The sequence below is a fragment of the Megascapheus bottae genome, chromosome 28 (assembly GCF_031878675.1).
Source record: "Megascapheus bottae isolate mThoBot1 chromosome 28, mThoBot2.hap1, whole genome shotgun sequence".
Lineage (NCBI taxonomy): Eukaryota > Metazoa > Chordata > Mammalia > Rodentia > Geomyidae > Megascapheus > Megascapheus bottae.
In genome coordinates, this window is record NC_143536.1 from 6,784,100 (window position 1) to 6,796,935 (window position 12,836).

Genomic DNA, 12,836 nt, shown 5'->3' on the forward strand with positions numbered 1-12,836 from the left:
ATGGCGATTCCTTAGCTTTGGGTTTTCCCACTACAGCCTATGTCCTCTCACCTCTTGTGATGGGGATTTTCATTTCAGAGGACTTGTGTGGATAGGTGTGGCAGGGGTGTGAGACAGCTCAGGCTGGTGTCTGGGTAGTGGGGTTGTGTGCATGCGTGCGCACACACATGCACACACACACACACACACACACACACACACACACACACACACACACACACACCTGGGCAGCTTACCTGTCCACCTGCACGCCTGTGTCCTTGGTCTCCGCCTTGGGAGGTCCCCCTCTGTTAGCTGCTTTTCCCGCTGTGGTGAGAAGGTTCAACACTGGCTCAATCTCTCTGAGCAGTTCACTGGCCTCTTCCTGGTCTCCAAGCAGGCCTGCGTCGGGGCCTTTCTTGTCCAGGGCCAGGCCGTTGGCCTGAGCACGCAGGCCCGCTTCCTGTCCGCTGTCCTGGGCACGCTGAGGCCCCTTCCCGCCGGCCACCAGTGTCTGCTCCCTGCTCCCTGATGGCTGGGGGGTCAGATCGGCAGCTTTGGCAGAGGACCCCAGAGGCTGGGTCACCCGGATGGTCTTGGGGGTCCCATCCCCGGTGAAGGTGGTCTCCAGGTGGGTGGTGAAGCCCTCGGGGCCCCTCAGGATGAGGACCACGTGGGACTCGGAGGCGACGCCCCTGAGCACCTCCAGGGCGCTGTCGTAGCTGAGGTCCACCAAGGGGCGGCCGTTGACGGCCAGGATGATGTCCCCGGCCTGGACGAGGCCGCTCTGCTCTGCGGCTCCCCCGCGGATCAGATCGGAGATGATGACGGGGGGCTTGCTGACACGCTCCTTCACCAGGAACCCCAGGCCCCCCACTTTGCGCTTGAAGAGGCGCACGGAGATGACATTAGGCTGGATCTGCTGGACACCAAACACAGGCTCTTCCATGGCGTCTGAGCCCGAGGGTGCAGGGGGGAAACCCCACCGCCTGTTCAGACCAGGTGGCTTCCGCAGGGGCAGCGGGGTCTCCGTCCGGCCGACTCGGTGGACACGAGAGCTGGCCGCTCGGGCTGCCCAGGGCTCTATGCTCTCCGCTGGTGACGTGGACAGGGCGTCACGGGTGCCATGATGACTCGCGTTTCCCCCCTCGCTGGAAGCGGTGGCTGCCGGTTCCCTGTCAGGAGAAGCCTGGGGACCTGTCCCTAAGCTACGGGTCAGGTAGACGGGGGAGGATCAACGTGGGATGGACGCGTCTAGAAGTGACGCATGGTGGGTGTGGATTAGTCTCTGGGCATCTTGGTCACGGCTGTTTGGATGCACATGAAAGCCACAGCTTCCGGAGCTGAAGAGAAGGATACAGGGGAGGGGGTGAGAATGGGAGGGAAAAAAAGAAAAGACCCAAGTGGATCCCTTCATCTCTCTGGCTCAACTAGCCCCGAGGGAGGCAGAGATGGAAGGATGGCAGTTTGGGGCCCGCCTAGACCAACCATGGTAATGAGACTTTATCTCAGAAAACAACCAAGCCGGCTGTTGTGACGCATGTCTCTGTTCCAACTGCGTGGGAAAGTGGAAGGAGGAGGATTGCAGTTCAAGACTGGCTCCAGGCTAAAGTGCCTGACCTTATAGGAACACAAAACCAGAACAAAAGCAAAAAAGGGATATGGCCCCACCGGTACTGTATCTACCCAGCAAGTGTGAAGCCATGGGTTCAAATCCCAGCACCCCTGTCCCCCCACCTCCCTCCAGTAAAACTAGGATAGAAAATGGCAGAGAACAGATATGCCCTGAATCCTCGGGAGGTGTAAAGTCAGTGTAGAAATGTGATCCGTCTTCCGGGAGGGGACATCTGCCTCTGCAAAAAAGTACAACTGTCTAGCTGCATCTCTGCCTTCGAGAGAGAGCATGCTCACCTAGCTACAGCTCCAGGATTGAGGCCACAAGAAATCCAAGCCCCTACCCCTACCCCCCAGAAGCCATGGCCAGCCAACCTCAGAAACAAAATGACAGAACCACAAGTCCTTTCTTATCTCTTCCTATCTGGCAGAGTCACCATCCACAGTGATCTGTCAGCCCCTGCAGGCCCCCAGGGGAAGCTGCGGGACAGTCAGGCCCGGAAACCAAATGACAGAATCACCAGAATCACGAGGCTCTCATCACCATACCAGCTTGTCACTCAGTCTCCCGACTCCTGGGTTTTGTGGTTTCCATTGACAGCTTAGGAACCTCGGCTGGAAGCTAAGATTTGGAGGGTCACAGTTTGATACCAGCCTTGAGACCCTATTCTGACCCCATGGCTAGGTGCTGTGCTTGTGCGCCTGCCATCTCGGCTACATGAGAGGCTGAGATAAGAAGGACTATAGTTCTAGGTTAAAACCCAACAGGCATTGTGGTATCTGCTTGTCATCCCTTCTACAGCAGGAAGCAGGACTAAGAGACCGTGGCATCAATGGCCCAGACAAAAAGGGAGAACCTATTTCAAAAATAACTGGAACCAGTAAGGATCCAGGGGCATAGCTTGAATGGTAGATCCCCTGCCTGGCAAACACAGAGCCCCGAGTTCAGATCCCAGTACTGTTTAAGGAAGAAGTGGACTTGGTTCCCTCAGCGTTGACCTAGGGAAGAGCAAGTACCCAAAGGACATTCGATGCTGAGAGAAGCTAAAACCCCAAATCCAAATTTCGCTCTCTGAAAGGTCTGAGTTTTTCCAGGCAGGTCCAAAGCTGCTGCTGCTGCTGTGGCAAGGCGAGTGCCAGACCCCCCCAGAGGGAGGCATGAGGGGTCTTGAGAAGGGGCTGCAGGTCTGGCTTGTCACAGCTGTGCTGGGTGCTGGGCAGGGCAGGGACATTTCCTGGACGCCTGTCTGGGGTCCCAGCAGTCTGTTGGCTGCGCAGCAGGCATACCAGGCTGTAGCTTATGAGGGAAGCAGCTCTGTCCCCACACTAACAAACCTACACCATGGCTGCCTTTCCACCCATCCCAGGGGGGCCCCAGGGCAGAGCAGCTGACAGACAGGGGAAGCTCTTGGATTGTGTGGCTCAGGTTTGTAGGGGAAGAGACCACCCCAGGAGGTGGGGAGGGATACAACCATGCCCTTTCCTGCATGGGCAAGAATTGTTCTTGCTTTCTAGGCTTCCATCTTCAGAATGCTCACGCCCTTGTTCCATGACCTGAGCCTCTAGAAGATATCTGTGTCCCACAGACCAGCTGAAAGCTATTGAGCAGATTTTGGTGGGGCCGGGCATGGTAGTACATACCTGTAATCCCAGCTCTGTGGAAAGCTGAGGCAGGGGTTACAGGCAGAAGGGACTGTACCCGGCCTTTTCTTCTTTTTGATATGATGACTTACTAAGTTAAACACAATACTGCAGCACTCCTATTTTTGTTAGGCAGCGTGGGTCTGGACTATAACTATTATTCTGAACTATCTTCCAGCCTGTAAGTCCCCCTCTACATTACTGATAATGTGGCTGGGGTGGAAGAACACTTTCTTATGTTTTAGTTTTCAAACAGAAACCAGAAGAGCCAAGGAAAGTGTGTCAACTCAGTAGAGGTAATAGTAGGATTTCACTAGAACAAATCCCCCAGGATCTAGAATCCTGCCTGTGAGCCCCAGGTAAGTCTATTTATACCATGAACATGTTACTTAACAAGATGAGAACAATGCGGTTAGAGCCAGGCTGGGTGGCACATGCCTGTAGTCTCAGCAGGAGGATTGTAAGCAGCCAGACCCCAAACAAAACTGAGACCCAATCTCTACAGATAAGAAGGGAGCAGGGAGCTGTACCCTCGGGTCTGGTGGGAAAGGGAAGGCATTAACTCTACGCCCATAAATGCTGACTGTGAAAGTAGCAGATTCCCACTTCGAATGCTGTGTCAATTATTTCCTAACAGCACACACACGTGTGTGTGTGTGTGTGTGTGTGTGTGTGTGTGTGTGTGTACTTCTCATTGTACACCCACAACCACTCCTGGACTTATAGCTTCATTTTCACCATCTCCCATTGACAGTCTTTAAACAGCAACTGCTATCTCCCACACAAACAAAAGTTAAAAATCCCCAAACCACGAATGAATTCCCTTCCACTGCCTGAGTTGCTAATTTGCCATCTTTCCTCCCAGGTCACCACCCAGGTTTCAGGTTCAAGAGTCTTCCCCCACGCCAATCAAGAGGTGTTGGTAGCCAACTTGCTTTCCACTCCCAAACCAGCAAGGTGAGCTCACCTTCTCCGTGTGTGTGTGTGTGTGTGTGTGTGTGTGTGTGTGTGTGTGTGTGTGTGTGAAAGGTGCTGTGTTCCCAATAATGAGGGAATCCTGGTCTACAAGCAAATCCGTTGTTGTCCAAGGATAACTTTGATCTTCTCAGACTGCCTCAGACTGCATCATGTAGTTCAGCAACACAGACTCAAACATTTTTTTTTAAATATACAATGCCTTTGGCCTGATAAATAAAAAAGAAAAAAATTAAACCTTCTTCTGCTGAACAGTCTGGGCCAGGTGAGTGGTAAACACTTGTAATCTCGACTGCTCAGGAGACAGAGGTAGGAGAAGCACAGTTCCAGTCCACCCTTGGACAAAAGAACACAGGACTCTGACAAATAAGCAAACCAAGAGCTGGGGGCGTGGCTCAAGTGGTAGAGTGCCCATCCTCTGAGTACAAGGCTTTGAGTTCAAATCCCAATGTAGCCAGAAACCTAAGAAGAAGCTTGAAGAATCCAAGCCTGCCCTGACTAGCAGGTAAGTCAATAAAAGCACATCCACGCAGAGGGAGAGGGACTGTGGGTCGGTATTAGCTCAGGCCAGGCTAGCTCTGACACGATCAATGTCACTGGAAGCCCACAGATAACTGAAATGTGGTTAGGATGTGTCATGAATCTGTCCGTTTCTATCTGGGTCTGGAGATGCCCTGTATTTCTGGAAGTCCGTCCTCAAGCGAGTGTAACCGTGGTTACTACTGAGACAGGAAACGGGAGGCAGCGCTTTCAGACATGTTTACGAATTATTATTCTGATGATGAGTATTTTATTTCTTCTTTTTACTGCGTTTTTTCTTTGCACCACCCTTAACGAAAGGCCAAAGTCTTTAAAGTCCCACTCTCTCAGCTTCTGGACTTGGCTTTTTGTGATGTTGGGCAAAGGTTCTTTGTGTTTTCATTTCTATATATATAAAGAGAGACCACATACTTATTATGTTGTGTGTGTGTGTGTGTGTGTGTGTGTGGACACAGGCTGGTTCTGAGCTTTTTTTGCTCAAGGCTGGTGCTCTACCACTTGAGCCACAACTCCATTTCCATCTCTTTTTGGGGGTAGTTAATTGGAGGTAAGAATCTCACAGACTTTCCTGCCTGGGCTGGCTTTGAACCGTGATCCTCAGACCTCAGCCTCCTGAGTACCTAGATGACAGGCATGAACTGTCAGGGTCCAGTTGACCTCCAGCTTTCTCTGCGTGTCCATGGCATCGTGCGTGACATAAGGCGCCTTGGGCATGGATAGGCAGGTAGGTCCTGCTTCCCAGGAGAGGAGGAGGATGCAGGTGCTGGACCCCCGGGCATGGGTGGACCCCAGGGCATGGATGAACATATCCCCAAGCCATCAGCCATTGGAAGGGAGCTTCCGGGCTATGGGCCCCGTGGGCCGAGAGACCGGGAAAACCATGAGCCTTCACCTCAACTAGGTTTTGCAGAGCTCACGTAACAGAAGCCTGTGCAGCTTTTTATCTCTGTCACCATGGCAGAACATTCTAGAACTTGGGGCTAATGTTCTTTAATTCCTTCTCCCCATAGCCCACCCTTGGCTGTGTGTGGTGGATGGAGCCGTGGATTTGGACAGACAAGGACTTGGATCTGCCTCTGCCTCCTGATGGCATGGAGTGGCACAGCCCAGGCAGAGTGTGCTGTGAACTATTGCTTGTAGACTCACTTTTTATTATCTGATTAGAGAAAGAAGGAGCAAGCATGGTGGTACATGCTTGTAATCCCGGCTACTCAGAGGTAGCGGGATTCTGGCTGGCAGAGAGCTGTGGTACAGTGAGCCTCTATCTGAAAAATGAACTAGCAATAAAAGGACTGGGTATGTGGTTCAAATGGTAGAGCGCTTGCCTAGCCAGTGAGAGTCCTGAGGTCAGTCTTCAGAGTCTCAGCACTTTGGAAGGGAAATACAAACATAATTGTAGCAGGAGAGTCACCTGGTACATGGAAGAAGGACATCGATTGTCAGTGGTCTCTGGACCATTAAGAATAACAAAACAATAATGATAAAGGATGGCACCTGCTTTCTTCCTCTCCCTCTCCTTTTTCCTTACTCCCTGGCTTGCTTTTCTCCCATTCAGGCTGACCTCAGCTCACAGCCAGGGAAGAGCTGCAGTGGAGTATTTGAAGTACAATGCGGTGGACGGAAGTGCAAGTCCCTAAAAACATAACTTGGGAAGCCTAACATAGTCAACAGAGGTAGTCCGGAAAGGCTTCTTGGAGGAAGAGTCAGGAGACAGACCTGGCCAGATGAGAGAGGACAAAGCAAGCAAGGGGTAAAGGGCTAGACCAGCAGGTGAACAGGCTCTGAGGTGGTAGGGAATAGGCTTTGGGGGACTCTGAATGAAGACCTCCTGGAGAAAGGAGAAAGCCAGGCTTTCCAGAGGAGGCGGGAATGGGCGTGCAGAGCTGGTCCACGGAGGTGGTCTGAGCAGTTCAGGGTTCTGGTGTGTCCCGGGGCTGGGCAGGTTTGGTGGTGGGGAAGGGCCATGGCTGGATTTTGATTTTATTAAGCTCATCCTGGGCAGGAAGTGTCAGATCCGCTGTAGGAAGCCCAGGAGAAATGAGGGAAGAGGTCAGGGCTGGGGGCACGGGCAGTGGGTAGACATGGAGAGACTGCAGAGGAAGAGTCAGGAAGTGACTCAGTGGACAGAGCGGCCGGGGATGAGAGCAGGTCCTGAATGACTCCCTGGCTTGTAAAAGAGCTAGTCATCCATTTTTAATTTTCAAAAAATGAAAATATATTAACTAGGAATCAGAGATCTCTGTCGCCACAATTCCTTCATGTGCTCATGCTTTTCTTTCTTTTTTCTTTTTAACGGAGCAACTACTTTGTTCCAAAAGACGTGCTCGTGGTTTGGCCGGATGGTCTTGGAAAAGGCAGCCATTGGGGCCGAAATCATGTCACCCATCCTTACCCCTCAAACAAGCTGTTACAACAGTCCTGGAATAGCAGAATTTGAATTCAGAAGGTGGGGAGCAAGAGGGATGAGGAGGGGGGTCTTCAGGGGAGTGCAAATCTGTGAGTCACGGCTTTGCTCTCCCACGGAGAGCTGGTCACCCTGGACCGGCCTCAGCTGGGAAGAGGTCAGGATGGGACCCACTCAGGAGGCCTGCCTAAGAAAATTTCCAGACAGCTCACCCTCACGTGACAGCTGGAGGAAACACAAGTCTAGTTCGTCTCTGGATACAGGGGAGATTTCCGTGTGACCCCAGGAAGCCTCCCAACAGAATATTTCCGTGTAATGTGTGTGTGTGAGAGACTATTAGAATCAAAATCATTCCAATTCGCCATCATTCAACTGCTTCGTGACCTATAGAGATGGCAATTTCAAATGCAATTTCAGTCCTAGCTGCCCTTCTGCGCAGACGCGTGGCAGACAGACATGTCTGCACAAGGCTGCAGGCTGGGGGTCTCTGAGTAACAGCCCCAGGCACCCAGGAGAATTTGGTTTGGTTTACAGTGCGTATCATTTTTGAAAATGGGTTTTGTACCAGGCACTGATGGCTCACTCCTATAATCCTAGCTACTCATGAGGCTGAGATCTGAGCAATGGGGTTCAAAGGCAGGCTGGAAAGTCTGTGAGACTCTTACCTCAAAAAAAACCCCAAACCAGGAGGGGAGCTGTGGCTTGAGTGTAGAAGCCATTAGCCTTGAGGAAAAAGCTCAGAGAGACCTGCACGCCTACACACACACACACACACACACACACACAAAACTGTTTTGCAAATAGGCTACCATTTAAAACCTGGAGGCGTTGATAAGATATCTATTTCTGGTTTTCTGGGAAGAGTGCAAGGTGTGGCATAAGCCAGTGCGGCGTGGGGTAGAGGTGAGCTTGGCACTCGGGGCCACCACACGTGCCCCATGCCGTGTCTTGCTCCTTGATGGCGGAACTTCCCCGGGACACAGGAAGCTGCTTGTGCCGCCCCTCAGTGCAAAGGGAAGAAGCATGGTGGGAGCTCACTAGTGCATCCAGATGTTTCATGGGTCTCCCAGGGGATGCAAGTATCTGTCCCAGCTGGTGCCTGTGCTCCAGGCTGCGTCCTGACCTTTCACCTGGATGGTGCTATCAAGATTCCACCCCCCCCCTGCATATTTTTCACTCTCTTGCCCAGGGGGCAACTCCTTCTTGCAAACACTCTAGCTCTAAGTGGGGCTTTTCTTCCCTCCAGCCTCAGCCAGTTCAGGAGCAGGAGACAATCTGACTTCTATCCTCCAAGCAGAGAGAAAAACGCCTACCCCACCACCTTCCTTGCATTTTCCTTAGTGACTCTGCCTTGGGGTGACCTGGGCTGACTTGATCTTTGTCCCCTTTTGTTTTTTGTTGTTTGTTTGGTTTTTGCATCAGTACTGGGGCTTGAACATGAGGCCTGGTACTCTATCTCCTTGAGCCATAATTGTACTTCCAGCTTTTTGATGGCTCAGTTTCCCCATCCATAAAATAGATTAACAACAGTTATCTCCACTGCTATTTGGTACTGGAAAAGGGAAAATAAGGGAGGAGAGAGGAGAGAACAGGAAAGGGAGAGGGGAGGAGAGGAAAAAAGGGGAGAGGAGAGGAGATGTTGGGGTATCTCATTCTCTGTTCTCTTCCTGTCAGAGCTGTGTCTGGCAGGGCCAACATTCCTTTCTGAGAGCCTATTGCTGGGGGGGGGGTGGGGTGTCCCCAACTCCATTCAGTGGTGCACAGTGGCCCTGTCTCTCCCACTCCTGCTCCAGGCTGGATGCTCAGCGTGCCCTGTTGCTGGGCTCTGGGCTCTGGGCCGCCCTCTGTCACTGCTTTAAGCAGATTTTAGAGATTCCAAGGGTGAACCTCAAATTCACAAACTCAAGTCCTCGGAGGCCCCGGACCTGCCACTGCCCCACTGTGGGGACTGTCACCGTTTGCAGGGCTGGGCAGCTAAACAGCATAAATGACATTGTCACCAGCATTCACAGGCGGTGACTCACAGCCCTAATTAAAATGCTGAGGGGAATGTAAAGAAAGCGTGCCATGGAAAACAGAGAGAGCCTGCTCAACTGTGCGCTGCTTCTTCCAGGAAAGTGGAAAGAGAGAGAGAGAGAGAGAGAGAGAGAGAGAGAGAGAGAGAGAGAGAGAGAGAGAGAGAGAGAGAGAGAGAGAGAGAGAGAGACGGAGGGGTGGGGAGAGTGGGAGAGAGAAAGGGAGAGAATGTGTTTAGGAGTGTGTGTGTGTGTGTGTGTGTGTGTGTGTGCACGTGTGTGTACCTCCAAGAATCTTGGGAGATTTAACCCAGAGAAAAGTCTGAGCCCAAACTCTTCCTGCATCCCAACTTTTTAGGAGGAAATGTTTTAACCCAGAAAAATGTAAAGAAACAACATGGCAGTATCATCGTGTATCCACTCATCTGTCTGGTTGTCCATCCATCTGTCTGTACACCTGTCTTAACAATGATCATTTGGGGGGGGGCATTGTCAGGAATTTAACTCAGGGCTTTGAGTTTACTAGGCAAGTGTTCTACCACTTGAACCACATTTCTAGCTAAATTCTTGAGTGTGTGTACGAGAGAGGGAAAGGAGTCTTGAGGTTTGAACTTAGGACTGAGCCCTGTCCCTGAGCTTTCTCACTCCAGGCTAGCCCCCACTTTGAGGCACAACACCACTTCCAGTTTTCTGGTGGTTAATTGGAGTAAGAGTCTTATTGATTTTCCTGGCTGGGCTGGCTTTGAACCACCACAATCTTCAGATCTCAGCCTCCTGAGTGGCTAAGATTAGAGGCATGAGCACTGGTACCTAGCCAAATGAGTTTATTTTAGGACTAAAGACTATACCACAAAAGCCATAAACCCATTAAGAATTTTAGCCCGGGGGAGTGGGGATGGGAGGTGCTGGCTTCTCTCTTAGGGATAGCCAGATAAAGTGCTCAGCACTCTACCCAGACTCAAATCAGACAAATCCAAGCTAACATCAATTGTCCCCCCCCCCCCCCCCCCCCCCCGCTCTCTCCCTCCCTCCCTCCCTCCCTCCCTCCCTCCCTCCCTCCCTCTGTGTGTGTGTGTGTGTGTGTGTGTGTGTGTGTGTGTGTATGTGTGTCTTGAGGCTTGAACTTAGGGCTTGGGCACTGTCCTGAAGCTTTTTCACTCAAGGCTATCTCCCCCCCCATAGTTGCTGAGAAATCTCAGGGTTCTAGGCTACTGGAAAAGACCATGCCTATTTTCTGTGTGAGTTTCTGAATGTTTATTAAAAAAATAATCAAAAGCAGTAAGAACACACAGCCCTGAAAAACCCATCTGGATCTCATTCATGTATAGGCAATAAAGAGATTTCATCTCAGCCACAGTGTCAGAGCAGGGAGGGGAGAAAAGACAAGGGAGGCTCGGCCAGCTAAGACTGATCTTCATAGACAAGCGTACATGCCTCTCATTTACCATTGTGTCAGTCTAATCGGTCTTCATTTATTTCCCTTATTTGAGATTTCAGAGCCAAGTTCCTGCTATAAACATCAAAGAGCAAAATAAATAAATAATAAGTACAATCAGAAGAACAAATAAAATAAAAAAAAGATGCCCCCAAAGATGTCAGATACGCTTCTAATCGATCCCTGTAGATTTACATTTTTAGGCTAAGAATTCTCAGAATGAGATTTTTTTTTAACGCAGCCCTAAGTAATGCACGCAGCTATTTTCATGACTAAATAGGAGGAACAGCTCCTGTCATCTTCCCGTTATTAGCAAGCTGATAGCTTAGTGGGACAGGGTAGAAATAGGGTGTCTCCCCTTTCTTCTTTCTGCTGGAGTTCTGCTGCAGGGTCTAGCCTGGAGCTGGGGATCAGGGCTTTTGCCTAAAATGAAGCAGTCGCTGACCTGACTTGCCTCACAAGTAGTCAAAATCCTTTAGTAGAAAAATGATGGATGCTCACGGTCACTCCCTGAAGTTGAGCAAGCTTCCTGAATTCACAAGGTCCTGTCTTCATTTCTAAGTAAAAATGGGTTCCACAAAGACTCATCCTCTTTCTCTGCCCCCCAATCCTTATGGTAGCAGCCAATTCATCTACAGTCAGGTTTTGAGAAAGATCCTGAAGGAATATTTTTTGCCTTTGGGTAAAGCCTGGGCAAATGTTCTTAGCTAATTTGCCTCAGGGCACTTCGGAAAACCTGTAGAATTTCTTTTAGGTACTTCGAATCTCAAATTCCTGAAGCACTGTGGATAGCTAAAAAAGCAGAGCCTCCCTCCAACCCCCAAGACAGAACCAGATGCTGGGAGAGGGCTCCATTGTCCAGCCTGGAAACGGAAATATTGCCTCATGCTACAGAGGGGGTTCAAGGCTCTCCACTGGCACAAGGCTTAAATAAAAACTCGAATACAATTACGTTATCGTGTTCTTTCCAACTCCAAACCAACATGCCAGCTTAACAGGACATGGCTGCAGGCTCCTCAGTGGAGATACCCTCAGGTCCAAAGCCTTTGTTTCTCAGATTTAAACTAAGAAATGAAATGTTAGGATAGGAAAGGACTTGGTCCAGACTAACTGCACAACCAGAGGATGCTTTTCTCATTTGCATTTCTGAAGTCTTCCCAGTCCACCCACTACCCCAGCCCTTTGCAGACATTACTACACGATCTCCATCACCTGAAAGACCTGTACAGAGGTCAGGTCAGGCTAAGTTCTCCCAGTCACAGAATCCGATGTCAAAATCCTGGCCTTCTCCTGCCACACAGCAACAAAGTCTTTTAACCCTTATTCCCTCATGACCAAGAGCATGGTGTACATCCCTCTACCAGCTCCCATGTCACCTTCTCTGAGGAGTCTCCCTGGCAACCCTGTCACTTACCCTGGGGACAGAAGCAGTATTTCAAGTCTGCCTCTCCCAGAACCATTTGCTCCTGGCATGAGGCTTTCCAGGTACCCCTGCTGGATCAGACTACAGGCTACCTTGAATTGGGGGTTCACATCAGCTTGGTCTGGGTACCTATCCTGGGGGCACCACCCTCGATGTGCCACTTAACTTGCATTGTGTCACATCTGACAAGTGTGCTGATGGTCTTGTGCATCCTGGGCTCAGCTTCACTAAACACGATTATGCTAAGACCCGGTACATAGCATCCCGCTAAGCACGCTCTATTGGAGACTTAGCGGTATCTTCTGTTCATCTATCATCTCACTGAATACATCCGATGGGCTCGATTTCCCAGCACTGCAGGGCATACTCACAACTGTTCTTTCCTGGCATTGGGCAAGAGACTGACATAAACATAGGTAGAACTTGAGGCCGCCAGGCAGGGGGCATCATTGGCTGTCAAAATGAGCTCAGGGCAAGAGATTTGGTAAAGCCAGCAGCAAGTAAACAGGCTTCATCAGCTCTGGAATTACTTGGTTTCTGAAGCTAATACCTGAGAAGTCTGTCTGTTTCTTTGTGATGATATTAAAGCTTGAACTCTGGGTCTGGGCACTGTCTCAGAGCTTTTGTGCTCAAGACTAGCACTCTACCAACTTGAGCCACAGCTCCATTTCTGCCTTTTTGGTAGTTCGCTGGAGGTAAGAGTCTCATGGATTTTTCTGCCGGGGCTGGCTGGCTTCAAACCTTCACCATCAGATCTCAGCCTCCTGGGTCTGCTGGGATTACAGGCATGAAGCACAGTGCCTGGCTTGA

At 50.6% G+C, this 12,836-nt stretch overlaps 1 protein-coding gene across 1 annotated transcript in view; it reads right to left on the bottom strand.

Annotated features, from left to right (window-relative positions):
* Nos1 (nitric oxide synthase 1) overlaps positions 1–12,836 on the bottom strand; it is an 81,852-nt gene that overhangs the window by 65,718 nt on the left and 3,298 nt on the right. Inside the window, exon 2 of the mRNA XM_090320190.1 lies at positions 237–1,322. Coding sequence (XP_090176316.1) covers positions 237–928 — 692 coding nt within the window. The 5' untranslated portion in view covers positions 929–1,322. The remainder of the gene's footprint in view (positions 1–236; positions 1,323–12,836) is intronic.